At 43.4% G+C, this 21074-nt stretch overlaps 1 protein-coding gene across 2 annotated transcripts in view; it reads left to right on the plus strand.

The window, feature by feature from the left end:
- Window positions 1-21074, plus strand: part of CHRDL1 (chordin like 1) — a 184943-nt gene that overhangs the window by 71970 nt on the left and 91899 nt on the right. The window contains exon 3 of one of the 2 annotated variants that reach the window (XM_082262880.1): window positions 7119-7231. The exons of the other annotated variant lie outside the window; for it this stretch is intronic. Coding sequence (XP_082119006.1) covers window positions 7119-7231 — 113 coding nt within the window. The remainder of the gene's footprint in view (window positions 1-7118; window positions 7232-21074) is intronic. 2 annotated transcript variants of the gene reach the window in all.

Raw genomic sequence — 21074 nt, forward strand, 5'->3', positions numbered from 1 at the left:
AGGGAACCCCCAACACGTTGTTAATGAGTTGTGGGGAACAGGGTGAATATATAAACCCCGCAGTTAAAAGTGGCTATGCTCCTCCAATCAGAATTCCCTCAAGGATCCCAGAGAGTAGGTCCGCATTAAGAGGCGTCGTGTATATTTTATGGAATTACATGTGTCTTGAATGGACATCTGTAGAGAGTAGATATTGTACCTGGCTTCTCCAGTACCTAGTCCATTTGGACAAGTAATCTCAGTGACCCAGAGCAAGTGAGTAATGGCGGCACGCTAATTTTTCTTTATGTTTTATTTTTTCTGTTGTATGTGTTTTCTTTGTTACGAAATTTAATAAAAAGAATTTTTCAAAAAAATATTGGAAATGGTGGTTTAGAATGACATTGACATTCCTTATACTGAATTCATCATAAGCTTCTAAAATTGAGATATAGACTCAACAATAAATTGTTATTTTAAGTTATGAGCTTTTGTATGTTATTTGTTTTCCATTTACACTTAAAGGGTAGTTACATTATATTACCAAAAGTATTGGGACACCTGCTTACACAAACTTTAATGGCATCCCAGTCTTAGTCCATAGGGTTCAGTATTGATTTGGCCCACCCTTTGCAGCTACAACTCTTCTAGGAAGGCTGTCCGCAAGGTTTAGGAGTGTGTCTATAGAACTGTTTGACTATTCTTCCAGAAGTGCATTTGTGAGGTCAGGCACTGATGTGGACAAAAAGGCCTGGCTTGCCGTCACCACTCTAATTCATCCCAAGGTCTTCTATCGGGTTGAGGTCAGGACTTGCTCATCCATGTCTTTATGGACCTTGCTTTGTGCACTGGTTAAAATCATTTGGTGGAGGGGGGTTATGGTGTGGTGATGTTTTTCAAGGGTTGGGCTTGGACCCTCAGTTCCAATGAAGGGAACTCTTAAGGCATCAGCATACCAAGACATTTTTGACAATTTCATGCTCCCAACTTTTTGGGTACTGTTTGAGGAGTGCCCCTTCCTGTTCCAGCATGACTGCGCACCAGTGCACAAAGCAAGGTCCATAATGACATGGATGAGCAAGTTTGGGGTGGAGGAACTTGACTAGCATGCACAGAATCTAGACCTCAACTTGATAGAACATTTTTGGAATGAATTAGAATGCAGACTGCAAGCCAGGTCTTCTAGTCCACATTAGTGCCTGACATCACAACTGCGCTTCTGGAAGAATGGCCAAACATTCCCATAGACACACTCCTAAACCTTGTGGACAGGCTTTCCAGAAGAGTTGAAGCTGTTATAGCAGCAAAAGGTGGGCCAACTCAATATTGAACCCTATGGACTAGGACTGGGATGCCATTAAGGTTTATGTGTGTGTAAAGGCAGGTGTCCCAATACTTTAGGTAATGTAGTATATAAGTAAATAGCAACCTGCACAGTAGAAATACATACTATAGTTAGGAACTGTAGTAGGGTAGGTTTAGACTTGCATCTAAACTGCCCTGGCTCTGAAAAGCAATTCACATTCAGATCACTTCTCAGAGGCTTTTGACAGATGAGCGGTAATGTTTGCTGTGGAAGCAAAGCACTGTGCCTGTGGCATGTACACACTCCTAAGCATTGCATTTTCAGTTTAAGAGGAGGAGGTTGGGGGATGCAAAAAAATGCTCAATCGTGCTTTTTTAATGACCCCCCAACTTCAAGTCTAAACAAGCCCTTATAATGCAGGCTGCTACAATGTAATTGGATAGTAAAAAATCAGCAGCTCACTGATGAAGTTGTCTCTGCACTCTCTAATCTAAATAGAAAGGTTTATTTATTCGATTCATAACAATGTGCAGAGCCATAAAACTTTAATGGCTTAGACCTTGTTCACACTTTTGCTTTGCAAATGCTTTTTAAAATATTGCTGCACACATAGTTCTTATACAAGCTGAAGTCTGTGTGAACAAGGCCTTACAATGTGTCTCCATTCCTCTCCCCAATCTGAATGTTGATGTATTGGGGATAACAGGAGACTGGTACAGAGTAAAGTACAGAGTAGTAGTACTTAGAAATAAGTGTTTTTACAGCCCTTCAACTGTTCTCCTTTTTGCTGCAGAGGCAGCAGGCAGTGGTGTACACATGCTGAAGCTGGAATTTTATCCCATGTTGCCCTCTTTGAAACAAAACACTTAAAGGGCTTGTTTACACCTATTTGCACTCTGAAGAGTGGTCCGTGTTTGGATTGCTCTTTAGAGAGCTTTTGACAGGCGGTGAAGAGGCGTACTCTATCCAAAACAATAAAAGTTTTTGCTAGATATACACTTTAAAGCTGAAGTCCAACCTTACCTTTTCCCACAATTGTAGAAAGTCCACTCCTATGCTAGAACAGACTACTATCTTTTCCCTGCAAACTTGCATTTCCACAATATAATCTTTTGAAGCCTTTTCTTGAGCCTACCTTAATTTTCTGTCCGAATAACTTCATTCAATAACGTCATTCATCAATTGCCTTTCTCTCTGATCACTACTGTTGTTGACCCTTCTCTCACAACTGTTAGCTTTTCTGTACCATTGATCATTTGGTTTAGATTTTATATGAAAGAACACGTCGCTGACATTTCTTTAGACATGCATGATCAAGCAACCAATCAGTACACAGCACAGCTAAAGTCTGCACCACCCAGTGGCCTGCAGGGAGATGCATTCATGGGCATCATTAGGGCTGGGTACCCAGAGCATATGCGTGTGCCCTAGGTCCTGAGGTTGTAACCGCCCAACATTTTTGTGTGTTCACAGAGCTGCAGTGCCAATAGAATTTTGCACTGCAGTGCCTGCCTGACAGCTAAAGTTTAGAGCAAAGGGAGGCTCCTTCTTGGTTCTGGTCACATGACACAGCCAAGGAGAAGTCTTCCTTTTACTCTGAACTGCCTCTGCATCTGAGGTCTCTTTTGTATCTAGTAAGTGATTTAAAGATGAAGAACGAGTCTACGCTTAGGGAGCAATCTGTACTGAGAAGGAGCTGGGTGGAGGGTCTGCACTCAGCACAGTTGGGCTGGGAAGGGGTGGTCTGTACTTTTGGTGAGGTTTGGGAGGGGCATATGGGCTTGGTGGGGGGGAAGGGGGGATTTATATTGTGAGGAAGGGGTTGTTTTGGTTGTCCTCTGGACACTGATCTGTTTACTACATACTTCTAAAGGCTGTACTCTGTGTGCTACATACTCCTGACCCCTGCACTCTGTGCATAATGCACCCCTGACCCCTGCACTCCCTACATATCGTACTCCTCCTAACCCCTGCACTCTCTACATTATAAAAAAAAATATATGTCAGCGCTAATTTGGCCATTGCAAAAGCAGCATGCAAACAGTGTAGATATAAAAAAACACAATTTAAACGTATAAAGAAATATGCAGCGCTAATAAAATCATTAAACCACATGTTCTGTAGTGTCCATCACATGATAAAGCTCATATATACAGTAAACAAAAATGATCTGCTATGTGGAGGATTCAACATAGCAGATCACTCTTGTTTATCTATGAACTTTAGCATGTGATGGACACAACTGTCTACAACCGTCTTAGCTCCCATCTCAGTGAAATTAACCTTCTTGATCCCTTACAATCTGCCTATTGCTCGCAGCACTCCACAGAAACTGCCTTACTAAAACTCATTACCGATTTACTAACTGCTATAACCAATAGCCACTACTCCGTACTCCTATTACTTGACCTCTCTGCGGCCTTTGATACTCTTTGCCACACGCTCCTTCTTAATAAACTCCATTCCCTTGGCCTCCAAGATTCTGCTCTATCTTGGTTCTCCTCCAACCTATTACAACGCTCATTCAGTGTTACCTACAACTCCATCTCCTCCTCTCCATTGCCCCTTTCTGTGGGGGTTCCCCAAGGCTCTGTTCTTGAACCCCTTCTCTTCTCTATCTACACCGCCTCCCTTGGTCTCTTGATAACTGCCCACTGCTTCTAATCCCATCTATATGCCGATGACACTCAAATCTATCAGGCTACTTCTCAACTCACTCATTCAGTCTTCTCTCCCATTACAAACTTACTGACATATCAGCATGGATGCCGCACCACTTCCTCAAATAAATCTCTCTAAAACTGAGCTGGTAATATCCCCATGCCCCCCTTAATGACTTTTCCATCAAAATCAGTAATGCAACCATTAATCCCTCCCCTCATGCCAGGGTACTAGGTGTAATCCTAGACTCTGTCATGTCCTTTCAGCACCAAATCCAATCATTGTCAAAAGCTTGTAGATGTCACCTCTGTAACATCTCTAAAATTCGCCCCTTTTTAAAAACTGAAACCACCAAGCTACTCATTCACTCTCTTGTTATCACTTGCCTTGACTATTGCAACTCCTTTCATATAAGCCTTCCTCTCCATAGGCTCTCCCCTCTTCGGTCTATCATGAATGCTGCTGCCAGGCTTATCAACCTTACCAACTGCTTATTGTCTGCCACCCCTCTCTGCCAATCCCTACACTGGCTCCTGATTGCCCAGTGAATCAAATTCAAAATATTAACCACAACATACAAAGCCATTTACTACTCTGGCCCGAGCTACATCACCAATATTGTTTCCCAATATCACCCAAACCGTCCTCCCCACTCCTCTCAAGACCTCTTACTCTCAAGCTCCCTTGTCTCCTCCTCCCATACTTGTCTCCAGGATTTCCATCCTTTGCAATGCTCTACCTCAACCTGTCCGACTATCACCTTCTCTAGCTGCTTTCAGGCGTTCCCTGAAAACTCATCTTTTCAGGGAAGTCTACCACTCCTCCAACTAATCTTTTACCTCTTCCATCAGCTCATTCCCCACAGTTACAACCTCTTGTAACACCTGCCCCACCCTATTAGATTGTAACCTCTTCTGAGCAGGACCCTCTTAATCCTCTTGCATTTTATTGTATTGTAACTGTATTATCTACCTTTTATATTGTAAAGTGTTGTGTAAACTGTTGTTGCTATATAAATCCTGTATAATAATAATAATAGTAATAATATTAACCACTTCTGGACTGGAAGGATTTGCCCCCTTAATGACCAGGCCATATTTTGCGATTTTGGCATTGTGTTATTTTGTGCGACGCTGTACCTAAATAAAATTGATGTCCTTTTTTTTTACCACATATAGAGCTTTCTTTTGGTGGTATTTGATCACCTGTGCAATTTTTATTTTTTGAGCTATAAACAAAAAAAGAGCGCCAATTCTGAAAAAAAAAAAAAAAAAACAATATTTTTCACATTCTGCTATGTAAAATTCCCCAAAAAATAATTTATAAATCAAAATTTTTTAACATTTTAGGCCAATTTGTTTTCTGCTTCATATTTTTGGTAAAAAAAAAAAATCACAATAAGCTTGGTTTGCACAAAAGTTATTTCGTCTACTAACTACGGGAAAGATTTATGTCATTTTTATTGTTTTTTTTTTTTTTTTTACTAGTAATGGCGGCAATCTGCAATTTTTTGCGGGACTGCGACATTGCAGTGGACAGATCGGACCCCTAACTGACATTTTTGACACTTTTGGGTGGATCAGTGACTAGAAATATGCACTGTTACTGTAATAATGACACTGGCAGGGAAGGGGTTAACATTGTGGGTGAACAAGGGGTTAAATGTGAGCCTAGGGGAGTGATTCTAACTGTGGCAGGGCGTGGCTTGTGAAATGACCATAGAGACCTGCGATCCTATATAGAAGGATCACAGGGGCTCTATGATCATTCCAGGGAGAAGAACGAGCAGCTGACCGTCCTTCTCTCTCAGCGGGGAACGATGGCGGGTGTCAAGAGGCAATCGGAGCCGCCTGCCTGTGCATCGGCTACCCCGCTCACCCCCTAGCTCCCTGCGCGCAACCGATGTATACCTACGGCGGTTTGCGCAGGAGCTGCTGCCTGCCACAATATAACTGCGGCAGGCAGTCGTAAAGCGGTTAATAATAATGGACACTACAGCACATGTGATTTAATGATTTTATTAGCGCTGCATTTTTGTACTCTGTACATTATGCACTCTGGTCTTCTGTGCTCTATGTGTTACACACTCCTGACCCTTGCACTGTATGTTACACTATCCTGACCCCTGCTCCCTGTGTGTTAAGCTTTCCACCAACTCCAATCAGAGTGCTTTGCTTTCTTTCCGAAAATGCAAAGCATTCTCTGAATGGTGCCTCTGCAGTGCAGCTGACCTCCTGTGCTGACAAGACATCAGGCCGGCTGCTCAGCATGGGACCCAGAAGCAAGTAGAAATCACTGAAAAAGAGGTGTACTACTTTAGTGATTTCCAGTTTCCAGGGACATTGGCCAGGTATGAAATATACAAAGTTATATTGGTTCAAGCTGGTTAAATGTAACTATGTAAAAATATACCATGTCTACAATTAATCTTTAAATCATTTTCTTCAGATTGTTTTTTTTTAATGGTAACATCTTGCAGACAGGGCAACTATAAAAAATAAAGTTATATGGAATTGTTTTATGTTTCTTTACACCCTGCCCTTTAAAATGCCTGGAACATTTGGTTTATAATGATGCAAAAAAAGTATTCAGCCTTAGAATCTAACGGGTTCATGGATTGAATGATTATTTTTTTCCTTGTAATCTTTTCCTTTAATGTTTGTAAACCAACATATCATTCCTCGGTCTAAGCTGTAGCAAGTGTAAGTCTGTGCTTTTCAGCTGCTTTCTCCTCTTCCCTGGCATAAGACTAGAGCAGAAGCTGCCAAACCATGAAAGGTTTTCTTTCAGCCAAAGTATTTGGCATATTGGTGGACTTCACAGTCAGAGGTGCTGACAGCTTTGGGGTTACCTCCAATTTCAGGATCTAGTGGGTAATTCTTCTGTGGTTTGGTTTATATGGAATTCCCAATAGTCACTGATACCAACACTGCTCCCTTTAGACTTGCTCAGACTCCAGAGACTTAGAACATTAAAGTATCTTCTTGGAATGCCAAGAGACACAGAGCAAAGGGCTCACATGAATATTTCATTAACTTTTTGTGCATTGCTTTTACTAGTTAAAACCAGTCACAAGCATTTGAATCTTGACTCTGGCCAAACCACCTCTTAACCACTGATATGCACCAAGCTTAAAGGATGTAACTGAAAGCTGCCTCTGTCATCCCTGCAGATTCAGACACATACTGTGTCTTCCAAGACAGAAAATATCGTTTTGGAGAAAGATGGCACCCCTACCTGGAACCTTATGGACTTGTATATTGTGTGAACTGTTTATGCCGGGAGGTAAATGTTTTTTTCTTTGCTTTACATTTGGAATTGTTTTAGCGGTTTTTAAATGCCTAAACAGCTGCTATCTCTGATGATAGTTGTCTAAATAGAAAGGGAGAATGCAGATTGTTATAATGAAGTTTTCTAGCAGGATTTGTTAATAAAAACAATATTTTTTCCCGATCATGGCAACGGCAACATTAGACTATTCAAACTCGTTATATTGTCTAATTAGAAGGGATATAAATGTTGACATTTGCACATAAAAAAGGTATGTGAAAAAAGCAATGGTCAAGAATTTTGTATAAAAATGAAAAGTGCTAGGGACATTGAAAGTACTCATCTATGAGTGTGATGGGAATATTGCTTGAGCAGTATGGCATTCCATTGTAGAGTTGATGATCTCAGACTTTTACAATCACTGTAATGGTGAACACATTACTAAAGCACCTGTAAAGGCAAAAGAAAAAACATGTTTAGTACACCTCTGCAAGGCAGGCGTGTTTTCCCCATGGGTTATCCCTTTAAACGTGTTGCAAGTACAGATCAGCTTACAAGAATCAACAGATCAGCATATTAAACAGATAAAACTATTTCAATTAGGCATTTTTTAAACCAAAATGGAATTAAGAGAGATTTATTGTTAAGGTTTACTTACACTTTATGCTGTGATGCTGTGTTGTGTAATAAGATCAGCTTTGCTCCTGCTGTCTGTTGGTGTAAACAGCCTCAAATGGGGAGTTTTGTGCTGACAGCAGAAGTCCAAAAATCTGGTCAAATCAAAGATTCAAGTTCTCTGCAGGAAAATATAGGCAGCATCTCTACAAGAAAAAAAAACAGCATAAAAATGCTATCCTGTCTAGCATTTACTGCACAATCTAGTCAATTTATACCAGATAGGTTAAGAGACAGTCCATAAAGGTATTTCCTTTCTCTATAAAAGGATAACCATACCAGCAGCTTAATAGTGTACATATACCCTTTCTTTGCCAAATTGGTCTTCTGAGTGCTTCTCTCACAAATGCAGTTTTTAAAGCCATGGCATTGAGGGTCTGAAAACAAATCTTATCAGCAGGGATGAGATCAGGCATATTTGAATCCTAGTTCAAACCCACCTGAGCTATCCAGCCACTAAGCTTTCACCGCACATAGCCAGTCATAAGAGGCTGAGGCATTTTCACTGCCCCTCAGCTGCATGTACAGGGTATACATGTCCCCTGTATACATGTGGTCGCAGGACAGAGAATACCCCAACCCCTATTATTTGAGGTGTGCAGAGACAGATTACAGGCTGGATAGCTCAGATGGGTTTGCAGTACGATCCAAACATGCCTGATCTCATCCCTAATTATCAGCATTTAGGCCCAGGGATGGAGAATTGACATCTCCTGCACTGCAGGTTAAGAGGCTATGCTAGGAAAGAGGGAATATTGCAGGCAGAACATAAAATAAAACATTAGCCTTTGATTTTTTATTTAATATGTACTCCGAACTTTAGAGAAACAGAATGAGATTTGAGTCCCTTTTACCCTACAAAAAGGCTTCACTCTTTATGATGACGCCCAGTGGGAGGGGCAAAACGTGTAAAGCAGGAACCTAACGTCTGACGTCACTTCCGGTGGTTGGAACGCCCACCGAGGCAGCGTTCACCACACAATTTTAGAAGCAGATTGCATCTTTTATACATGTAAGTGTAGTGATTTTACTACTTGAATAAACTCACAATTTTACACAATGGGGGATCTCCTTTTCAATTTCATGATATATCCTTATTAAGGATTATTCATTTGAGGATATCACAGTTTCCATCGATCAAGAGATACACACCCAGTCCCATTAGGAAGGAATACAAGAGCACAGATCCTCCCAATGCTTATATAGCATTATATGCCCATCTTTCTGATTTGTTTGGTGAGTGGGGACACAGGAAGGGAGCACTGAGGGACTCACAAGTATTTTGATTCCTAGCACTGGCACATTAATGAACTGATTTATTGGACATATTCGCATTGAATCACAAGCACTTTTTTCCTTATGGCACTTTATTCATTTATTTATTTCATATGTTTTTTAAAATATTTATTGATATATGTATTTATTACAATTTTGGAGCAATTCTGATATGTATCAGCACAGTAATTGTCACATATTTATATTTGCACTTGGCACTTCATGTATTTAGTTATTTATTTATTAAATAGACAAATTACTTTACATTACAGAGCAGCACTGATACTCACACAAACATTATCTTAAAGGACAACACCACCTTTATTATCAGCAGCAGCCTAACACCAGACGCCTTTTATTTTATTCCTAAGAGCGGGCACATCCACATTTCACTCTTTATTGTCAGTCACTTAAACCAATTATATTCATTTTTTTACCTAAAATAGAAAAGAGGGTATACTTACCTGCTTTGTGCAATGGCATTATACAGAGCCGCCCTTACCTCTTCTTCTGGAGTCCTCTCCCCCGACGCTCTCCTCTCCTCCTCTTTTCCAAGTGCCCCCTCAGCAAGTTGTGTGCTGAGGGACACCTGTGGGGGCATGATCCTAGACCAGTGTGTCTATTGTAAAGTTTGGGGCATTGTGGATTGTGTGTCACTGAGGTACAGCCATAGGCAGCAGTCACCAGCACCATGGGGTACTCCCTGGTGTCCCCATGGATACACACTACCCATAGAGCCTTACTTACTGGACCGAGTCTCCCGATCACCCTGGCATGTACCAGTGTCACTTTGGTACCGGAGTCCAGTAGAGCCTTGGCAGGAAGGTGGTTCACCCACACTTCACACTCAAACCATCCAGTAGCCAGATCAAGATGAGTGGCACATGCTCTTTGCACATAGAAGGAGCTTCTCTGATCAGTCCCGCAACTTCTCCCCAAGTGGGCAGTGGGCCCGGGTATGCCCCCAGGACCGACATCACCAACACTGTACAGTATGTCTCCCATCCTTGGGACAGGAACCAACTTTTGTGGTTCCGTGGAAGGTGATGCAGGTTTGTAGGTTGTAACTTCTGGAAGGGCTTCTATCCTAGGTGCTGTGGCTGACCTAGTTGCCTTTGGTGTGGGTTCCTGATGCTTGGCAGGCCCTAGCAGGTCCTCCACCATGGTGTACCCTTCGACCAACTCTACCAGCTGGTCAGTGTATGCAGGGTCTCCATAACTTACCAAGCACTGTAGGTCATCTGGCAGGGACCACAGATACCAGTCCATCACCACCCCTTCAACCATTTGTGGGCCTGTCAACTTTTCTGGTTGCAGCCATTTTTTGGCCCACAGTACCAGTTTGTGCATTTGGGACCTGGGTGGTTGGTTAGGTTTGTACCTCAAGCAGTGCACCCTCTGAGCACAGACAGCTGTGGTCACTCCCAGACAGACCAGGATCTCTGCCTTCAGACGCTCATAGTCGCTGATGTGCTCCGATGGGAGGTCAAAGTAGACCTTTTGCGGGTCACCGGTGAGGAAAGGGGAGATAATGCAAGTCCATTGGTCACTGGGCCACCCGTCTCTCTCCTCCATCCTCTTAAAGGTGGTGAGGAAAGCCTCTATATCATCGCTGTGTGTACGTTTTTGCAAAAAATGTCTGGCTGTCACGGATACCTGGTTGCCAGCGGTGTAGACCGCTTGCTCTCGTCCCTGAGTCGGAGGCTGTACTGCCTCCTGCAAAGCAGCCACTTGTGCTTGAGGGAACTCCTGCTGGGCAGTAAACTGGGTGGCTAGCAACCGTGTGCTTTCCTGTTGTGCAGCTACAGCCTGTGCCAGGGCCTGCTGCTGCTGAGGCATCGCTTCCTCATGGCAATGGTTTGCCTCTGCTGAGGCTTGCTGCTGGGTCACAGTGGCTTGCGCCAATGCTTTGATGACCTCATCCATGCCTTTTCCTGCTGTCTGCAATGTCTGAGCTGATTTCACCCAAGACATGCCATAGGTATGCCATGTCAGTGTTTCGTATTAAACGGCTTTTGCGCCTTCAAGTGCACTCTGCCTGCATCCAAAACACCAGTTGTAAAGCTTGGGAGATTGTGGCTCCACAGGACTGAGTGCAAAAACCGTTAAACTTTGAACAAAAAGGCTTTTATTCAGTAGGCAAAACAAAATATGGCTTCCAGCAGCACACAAGCACAAAAATACAAAATTAAGTCCGCTTGTCTTCAGCACAAAGTGAAAGCAAAAAGGCACATACAGTTTGTAGATGGATCTTCACCCCAAGGTTTAACAGTCCTTGTTAAATCCGGTTTTTGCAGCCTCCAGCAGACTCACAGCTCTCCAAGACAGGTGTATTCACCAACTCCTCCTCACCAACACACCTATCACTACTTCCTGTCTTTTAAGAGCTGCTTCCTGGAGGTTCTTAACCCTGTGTTTGCTGGAATCTCTGCAGTCAGAGGTGGAGACCCTTTCCCACCCGAATATCACTTCAGGGTCTCCGAAATACTGGGTCCCAAATATTTTTTCTATTAACACAGAGAACTGTGAATTCCTCTCCCCTCCTGGGTGACCCCCTAAGTACTACCACACTTCCCTTAAAGGGACCATACCCCAAATATTGGTGCAATATAGCACCCGTCCAGGACCCAACCTTGGCTTCCTGTACACTATGGACACACACAGCGTGGCTCACCACACCCCCCTGCTCCCTCCTCACAGGAACTGATTGATAGCAGTGCCGGAACAGGAAGTATTCAATAAGTTTTAAAGGTTAGATATACTGTAAGTGTGATAAGGGTAATACTGAGCCCTCTAACCGTTCATAATGTGCAAGTTTAGGGGATACAACCACAGCCGTCACTCATTTGTCCAATGGCTCCCGCGGCTCTCAGTGTGTCCTGTGAGAGAGCTAAGAAAGGAAGAGGAGCGCAGCTGCTGATGGGACAGCATCCGATCGAGAGAGGACTCAGGTAAGTGTTTGGGGGTTGGGGAAACAGTTAATGGGAAGTTTTTAACCGTAATGCAGAGAATGCATTAAGGTAAAAACAATTGGACTTTAGAAGCAATTTTAAGCAATAACTGTTACCATTAAGTGAGCTAGTAATGCATTCTAGCACTCAGTAGCTGTGCTAAAATTAGAAATTTCTCTCAATTTACTTTAATCTGAGTTCTCTGCAGTCACAGCACATGCAGACCACCTCACATGTTTAGTAGGAGGGCATTGGCTGTGTGTAACAGGCAGGGGGATTGGCCAAATGAGCAAACGGGGGCAAGTTTTAAATTTAACTTTTCTAAACAGGTGCTGACTAGGGTTAACAATACAAACAGATTCAGATAGGCAATGAGTATGCATTCAATGTAGAACAGTGTTAAACAGATTAAAAAGCTACACAAACAGGAGCTCCAAAGAGCAATGTCTCTGATACTAAGTAAGCACATTAGATGTCAATACAGCACACTCTCTGTGAAACTCTATAGTGGGGGCTGCCAACCCCATAAGTCATGAACTACTCATCGACTGCGGACCTCACTGTGCTGAGCCTCCGTCTGAAGTGCTCCTTCTCCCATATGCAAAGCAGGGCAGGGAAGTGACATAGTTATGTTTCCTTCTGCCATGATCCCACTGACCCGCAACACACATCCATCCCAGGTGCTTGTATATGACATCACATACCAGTGCCTGGGATGGATGAGAGAGAAGGGCTGGCGGGGATCAGAGCGCCAGAAAAGGTAGAGTAACTATTCCTCATTGCTATTTTCTTGCACTACACTGCATATGGTGGGGACTTTGGGTAATAGAATGGAGATTGGGTTTAAGAGAAGAAAAATAACCCCCAGCCAGGGGAGGTAAATGTTGGCATATTGTAAATGCCAGCAGGTAGGGGATACTGACAGCTGGGCACAGGGGCACCTCTGAACTCTGCATTTCAAATTACTGACATCTAAATTCTGAAACAGAAACTATTGACCACTGCAATCTGTATGACAAACTACTAGGGATCGACCGATTATGGGCAATGCCGATATATCGGGGGCCGATATGCGTTTTCCCAAATATATCGGAATCGGACCCTGAGGTTACAGATATTGCCGATATTTCGGGAAAATGCTTGTACCAGGGTGATGCCTGCAGCTAGAGGCATCACCCTGGTACCGGCGTCCATAGTCCACGGTCGGCTGTCTTATAATGACAACGGATGCGGCTGAGAAGCGGCTTCGGCAGCCATTACAAGGAGCAGGAATGGACTCCCCCCCCTCCCGCTGCCTTCCGTGGCTTGCCCATGTCTCCCGTCCCATGGGGAGAACCAGGCAACCATCCTGCACGGCCGCCGAAGACCCGCGATCAAAGCCGCATTCGGCTCTGATCAGGTCTCTGTGTAAAAACCCGGAAGTGATGTCATGACATCACTTCCGGGTACTCGGCGCCAAATTCAAAAAAATGACAGCATTCAAAACGGCTAAACTGTGTAAAGGAGGGGTTTGGGGTCTTTTAGACCCCCAGATCCCTCCACAACAGTACCTGTCAAGAAAAAAAAAATAAAATGTTTAAATGTAGAGGGTGCTACAATAGTTTCATATTTAATATCTCTAAAGGCTGGAAGTTAATACAAAAAGTTACAAAAAATAAGTTACATGGACATATGCAAACATTTACTGAAAAAAAAAAAAAAAATGGATAAAACGTATAGAAAATTTTAAAAAGTATTTCTCGAGTTTTAGGGCTGAATGGAACACAGATCATGCCCCCTATCAGAAGTGGAGTAAGTTGCGTCTGTCGGTAGCGGGCAGGATCAATCTGATTAAGATGATCTTGATGCCCCAGCTGCTGTATCTCCTGCACAACTCACCAGTAGTAGTCCCCCTAAAAACCTTCAGAAAAGTTAGTTCTATCTTCAGAACCCTAATATGGAATAATCGCCCCTCCCCCGTATTAGATTGGAACAACTTCAAAATCCAAAGGACAAGGGTGGCCCGGCACTCCCCAGTCCCTGACTGTATTACATTGCAGCCCAGTTACAACATCTTACCTACCAGTTTTCAGTTCCACCTGGTAGCTCCCATGGCCCATTATCATCAGCTGTATTATTTTAAGATGTACTGGAGCCAATGCCGTCCCTAGTGGCTTAGAAGCCGGACTGTTCATTAAACCACTTACAACCTTTTACATAAAAGTTGGCTCAAAGCTAAACAGCTGCAGGGGGTTGAAAGATTTACAGCCTACACCCCGATCTGGGGAAATAAATTGTATGGGGAACTGTACAAATTGCAAAAGGGTCTTAGATGAAAAGCTTATGGGGTGACTCATTTGAAACACATCTTTTACAATGGAAGCCTTCTTCCCTTTCCAACCCTCCAGGAGAGATTTAATCTCCCCTTCTATATGCAATTTTACTACATTCAACTACAACACGTGATTAGAGCTCAAGGTAATGAAACTCAGTGGCTTTTTATCCCCAAACCCTATTTATAACATTCATTTTCTCAGCAGCACATGCTAAAGGTCTTATCTCTCATTGTTACAATATGCTGTTGAGTGACTATTACACCGTTTTTGGACGGCGGTCTTGGGCACCCCTAAAGGGTGTTTCAGTCCTTCATCCCGCTAGACCCTAAATGTTGTCTGTTAAGTATGTTAAGCGATTGCACAAGAGCCCACAAGAGTAGCGGTTAATCGTGCACTCTTTCAAGCCCGCAAAATACTTCTTATGTTATGGAAATCGCCTGACCCTCCCTCACACCAAATGTGGGTAACGCACATGGGGCACACCCTTGTTTTTTAAAAATATGTATATCAGCATAGGGGATGCTTAGGAAAGTTTTAACGGATTTGGGCACCAAGGCTGGATACACCTGGACTTAGCCCATGGGAACTTGTTCAGATGAGGCTTGTGCAATGTCCAGACAGACCCGTCTAGTCTAGGATAGGTCTATCAAATAAGGGAGTGGAGGATGTGAGCATTTTTTTGGTTCAATGTGATGTATTTTTTTTTCTGTATGTCAGCATCTGGGATATTTATATGAGTGCTTTAGGTTTGTGGTTATGCAGGTGAATCATTCTCTTTGTAATCTATGGGTAGATTATGGATGACTGTCACCTACAGTATATGTATCTGTATCTATGTTTGTGCTTGGTTTTCTCTTATGTTTTGTCAGTTCAATAAAGAACCTATAGATTTAAAAAAGAGCAACACCACATCACCCTCCAGGGAATCCACAGCCAAAGAGGTTTAATTAAGCTCTCCTTGTCATGTTGCGGACCCTTTCTGCAGAAAGAAAGCAACATTGGAGCAGGCACATCCCCACACTGCTTACAATAGTAAAGCGAATTAAGAAACTGGCTGTTCCACTTATAGACTTATGCTCCAAAGGGAAGATCACCTGCCAGTGGATTTGGTCTTCGGCCCCTCCATAGATGGAACATCTGCTTCAAATCCCAGAGGTCCCATGGAAAGGCTCCGTAAGAACCTAAAGACAGCCTATGAGAAAGCTTGAGATGCTTCTGATGCCAGAGGCCAACAAAACAAGAAGAATTATGACTTGAGAGTACAGGTTCATGATCTTCAGCTGAAAGACAATATGATGCTGGGAAACCTAGGACCCTCTGGGAAGTATAAGATAGCTAACCAGTGAAATTTCCAACAATATGTCATCTGCAAACAGTTACCAGGTCGCAACCTCTACCACCAGATGTCGATGAGGGAGAAAACAGTGAAGTAGAAGAGGTTACTATGAACTGGCTGCAGCCATCTATACCTAGATTCACCACTCTATCCCGCCTCTTGCAGAGACTGACATTAGTACTCCCTAGGCCTGAGGCACCAGAGTTTGTACCTCAGAGTCAAAGTGATCAACCATAAAACCATGAAGATATACCAAACTCACTGGGTGCCAACAGTCTAGAGACTGTCCAATCATCCCCAGAACTAGAGGAAGAACTTGCTGGAGAAGGGTCGTCAGTGCCAAAAGAACAAAGACCAAAAAGGGCCATCCACCCACGTAAAATACTGACCTATGACACCTTGGGTGAGAGTTCTGAGGAAGCCATTTGTACCACCCAAATGACTCAAGAAACACCAACCTCTTCACACCACTGTTTCAGTGGAGGGCAATTCTAGCTCACCCCCCGAAAAACATCTTGGTTGAACCATACCAGTATCAGTGGTCTATTGAATAGAAAAAACTGCTATATGGCCATATTTAAATCCATATGTAGAGACACCTTCATCCCAATTGAACGTATAAAAAATATTTCAGAGAATTTCCACAGGGAGACGCCAATCCACCATATGGTATATGGGTCATCGCATCCGCAACGCGGAAGGTCAAAGAAATAGGTGGGGGGGGGCTTGAGGGATTTTTATGATGTCATACAAAGCCCTTGTAGAGGCAAACGTATAAAAAATATAGAAAATTTATTATTAAATCATGACAGACATTTCATTAAAAAACGCTCAAGAAACAGAATAAATATATCCATTCAGAGAACATGTGATACAAAAAGTAGAGACATGTTATAACAGATAGGACATGGAGAAATACAAATTTCCAAGAAAACCAGAACATCCGGTAAGTTGGTAATAGAGGGAGTCCATGTCCATCCACAAGACTTTACATGTTTCGCGGTATTGAGACTGCTTCTTCAGAAGTTTGTTGTATAAAGAAATATAAATACTATAATTACAGATGAAACAGATAATAGCGTCAGTAACAGGAATAATACATACATAATACATCAGCTCATTAGTTTTACACCAAAGACAAGACACCGGTGTAAGCAACCATCCCATGCCACAAGGCCACAGGTGGAAAAGTGATTGAAGGGAGCCCCCAGCCGTATCAAGAAGGCCCTCCGGGCGAGTGCGGTGACATGCAAAGAAAGAGACCAGCCCTATAGTAGAAAGAGTGGATGGGGAAAGATAATAGTGAAAAGGAATTCAAATATACTCAAGTGCATAGCCCACCTATAGACCAGTAAAAAGGGTATATGCCTCCTATATGCCCATATGTCATCTGAGGTTTAGTATGAGATCAAAACAATGACCCCTGTTTTGATGAGATATCATCATCAGTTGTATCCTATACCTGAGAGAGAGAGATATTAAGGGTGAAAGTTATCACAAAAATACTTGTGATAAGCTATGTATGACAGAGCAAAGAAAATAATATACTTCTACCATAAATATGGTCTTAAAGCTGATCAGGGAGCCAAGATGTGCGGCCATCGACAGACTATATAGTTCAAAACACTTGGCCACTTATATTGATGGTAAGTGCCAACGAATAGCTCTCGATAGAGACTATAGCCACTTGCAAATGGTCACAGATTCCCAATGGGGAGGCTAAATAAATAAAAGATACCAAGGCAGTAAGTCTAAAGCCCCCATATTGGTACAAGATATGGTTTAAAGGTAGCAAGTGTAAGGAAGGGAGTTCAATACCTGGTGTCTGGACCGCACAAGGATAATGGCCGCCTGAGTCTATCAGCACGCTAGGGCAGCATCTTAAGTCGCGCCACAATCCGGGCATCCTCCAATCCAAAAGGACCGGAAATTATGAACCGGACCCGCTGTCAAAGTGCGCAACCAATGAGCTGAAAAGGGAAAGCATATACAATGATAATACGAATATCATACAAGAGAGAATAAAGAAGAACAGTAGTAATATATTACATCAACATCCGCTATTCAGATGTATAGAACAGACCACTAAAAAGTGATGCATACAAATACATAGGAAGTGAGAGCATAAATTCCAATTATGTCTCTCTTTATTGCACATACCCACAAGGAACAGCTCGAGAAATGATGCGCGCACACAAATCTGCTTAGAAATTCATGGATAGAGAGCCAACAATGTATATTAAAATATGAGACCTCAAAAAGGAGAAGGATTAGATTACTGAATTGGTTAATCATTCCCAGACCAATTAAATTTTAAACAATGTACTAATCATCATAGAAAGTACTTATATGTCAGCATCTCGTTGATGCCAGGGGGAGAAGTAGCATTAAGGCGTTCGATCCATAATGTCTCCCTTTGCAAAATGCGTCTATCCCAATCACCCCCTCGGGGGTCCTGGGGGACGACTTCTAGAACAAAAAAGGACACAACCTCATTGTTATAACATGTCTCTACTTTTTGTATCACATGTTCTCTGAATGGATATATTTATTCAGTTTCTTGAGCGTTTTTTAATGAAATGTCTGTCATGATTTAATAATACATTTTCTATATTTTTTATACGTTTGCCTCTACAAGTGCTTTGTATGACACCATAAAAATCCCGCAACCCCCCCCACCTATTTCTTTGACCTTCCGCGTTGCGGATGCGATGACCCATATACCATATGGTGGATTGGCGTCTCCCACCATTGGGTCTGGGGTACTTTTTCTGCATCCGCCCCCTGGAAATTCTCTGAAATATTTTTTATCAGTGGTCTATTGTCAAGGCAACCTCTACCCTCTAACAAATGGTGGGAGGTTCCCTTGCTAGGTTCCTGTTTGAGTGCTAACCGTTTCCTTTCATGTGACTAATATTCTAGCTTTGCCTCCTATTATTTATGCAAATTACGTACCAGGTTATGGACATCCACCTGTTATTGGACTTGGTCTCTCCTTTGGGGACCAAAGGTACTTTGGTGTGGGGAGCTGTGTCTTCCTGTGCCGTTCTACTACCACAACTCCCCCCTCACCGGGTGTGCTTGCAATAGCTGGCAGTAAGTAGAGCGGACTGTTTGTGAATCCTCGCTCACCCCTATCCCACTCCTGACAGCAGTGGTGATCTTATGAAAAGGAGATAATGACTATGCAGGGAGAGGGATCATGGAACATGCAGTTTCGGAGAAGCACTGTACAATGCAAACAAATTATCATGTACCTGGTCTTAAGGCAGAGAAGATGAGAGGGCTTACCTTGTGGCTGCATGTACAACACCCCTGGAGATGGTGACAGGAGATGCTGAGCCCAAAGAAACACAGGTTTCCAGTTGTATGGTAGTCAGATGCATTTGCAGTGGTGATGCCTCTTCAGGTGGAAGCTGGGCTCTGAAAGCAGCTGATCTAGGATGATGCACTGGGAGGTGCAGACAGTTCACAGCAGGCAAGATGAGGCCGGAGACGTGTTCAGGAACTGAAGCCAAGATCAGAGTACAGTGGTCAAGCAGAGGAGTAGAAAGGAGCATGGTAGGAGGCAGGCCAGGGTCATACACAAGAGGTAATCGAGAACAGGTCCATGGAACAAGCTGAGGTCAGAGCCAGGATAGAAGCAAGGGGAAGTCCAGAAGCAAGCTGGGTGAATAGCAGGAAATCCAGAAGTAACAAGCACATAGGAACACAGGTATTAGTTGGCAAAGTCTGTGAGCAATTGTCATTCTTATAAAGGCCAGAGGGTGCCAGCGCAGCAAATGGAGTAGATTAGCAACAGAGGCAGAGCGAGCAGGCACATTGAATACCCTACAAAAGGAGGCAACAAAACTCAGGTAATCGAGTATCACAGGATTATCGTTCTCCCATAAGGGATTCGCCCAGGCCAAGGCCTTGTCCAAGAGCAATGAGATTAGGAAGCCCACCTTGGACCTGTCAGAGGGAAACGCCTGGGGAACCATCTCAAAATCAATGCCCCCTTGGTTTAGGAAGCCACGACACTGACTCGGTTCACCCCCATAGCGCTGCAGGAGGAGGGCTGAACCAGTCACCCCTCTGGTAACAATGACTCCAGCTGCAGCTGCAGGAGTGGCAACAAGAGAAGCAGCAGGAGGGAACACCGGCCTAGCAGCACCAGGAGCAAGGCGTGCTGTGCGTTCAAGCAATGTCCGCAATGCCTGAGCGAAGTGACCCAAAAGGTGATCTTGTTGATCGAGCCTGGAAACCAGCATGGAGAGCGCAGGGGCACCTGCATCGTCAGGATATATGGCCCTTGTGTACTGTCAGGGTGCCAGGAAACCAGACCACACAAAGATGCAAGTAAAATAAAGCAGTTTATTAGGGCAACAACAAAAAACGTACAGCAAAAGTGAGGAGCGAAATCAGGAACAGCCAGGGTCAAGTCCAGAAGCAGGTAGTCATTCAAGCCGGGATCGAGTCCAGAAGCAGGTAGTCATCCAAGCCGGGATCGAGTCTAGAAGCAGGTAGTCATCCAAGACAGGGTTGAGTCTAGAAGCAGGTAGTCATTCAAGCCGGGGTCGAGTCCAGTAGCTGGTAGTCTGCCGATGCCGGATTGTCTGCCAAAGCAGGGTCATCTGCTGATGCGGGATCGAGAGCCAGGAAAGTTGTCAGCCAAGCTAGGTTATGCACAGAGGAACACGGAGAACAGAAGACTGCTAGCAGTGATGCACCTTGGAGCACAAACACAAGGGCAAGGACTGCAAGCTATCGGGTGATATATATAGTCAGGTGTGCAACATCATCACTTAGAAATGCCCAGGCAGCAGGCAAGTGATGATGCAAACAGAGACAGCAGTCTGCACATGTTCAAGTTTGCTGCCAACGGGAAGGCAAGGGAAGACTTTGAAAAGGAGCTGCTGTAATTTCCAAAAGGACAGTGAAAACACAAAAATACAAAACACTACAGCGCTGACTCTGAGCTAATAGCAAATAATGAATAAATGTGCTGCAAGAAAAGTCTTATTCCCAGAAGTATGGAAATAAATGTCAGAAGTGATGATTGGCTGACACTGTAGTGCTTGCGAGGGCTGCCTATTTCTGTGGTCTGGGAATCCACAATCTGAAATGCAGAAAGGAAGGAAAAGAGATGCGCCAAGAAGGCATAGTGTAGCACAATTTATTATAAATAAAAATCAATGTACACAAAGATGGCACTCACAAACAGATGGGGGTGATGACAGATTGCAGTAATTGGGATAATCCGAGTGAGAGCCTTGAGCTGTGATCTTAATTCGAGGTGACAAAAAAGAAAAACCGTGGGGAAG

Source organism: Pelophylax lessonae, assembly GCF_965119305.1.
Source record: "Pelophylax lessonae genome assembly, chromosome: 7".
Taxonomy (NCBI): domain Eukaryota; kingdom Metazoa; phylum Chordata; class Amphibia; order Anura; family Ranidae; genus Pelophylax; species Pelophylax lessonae.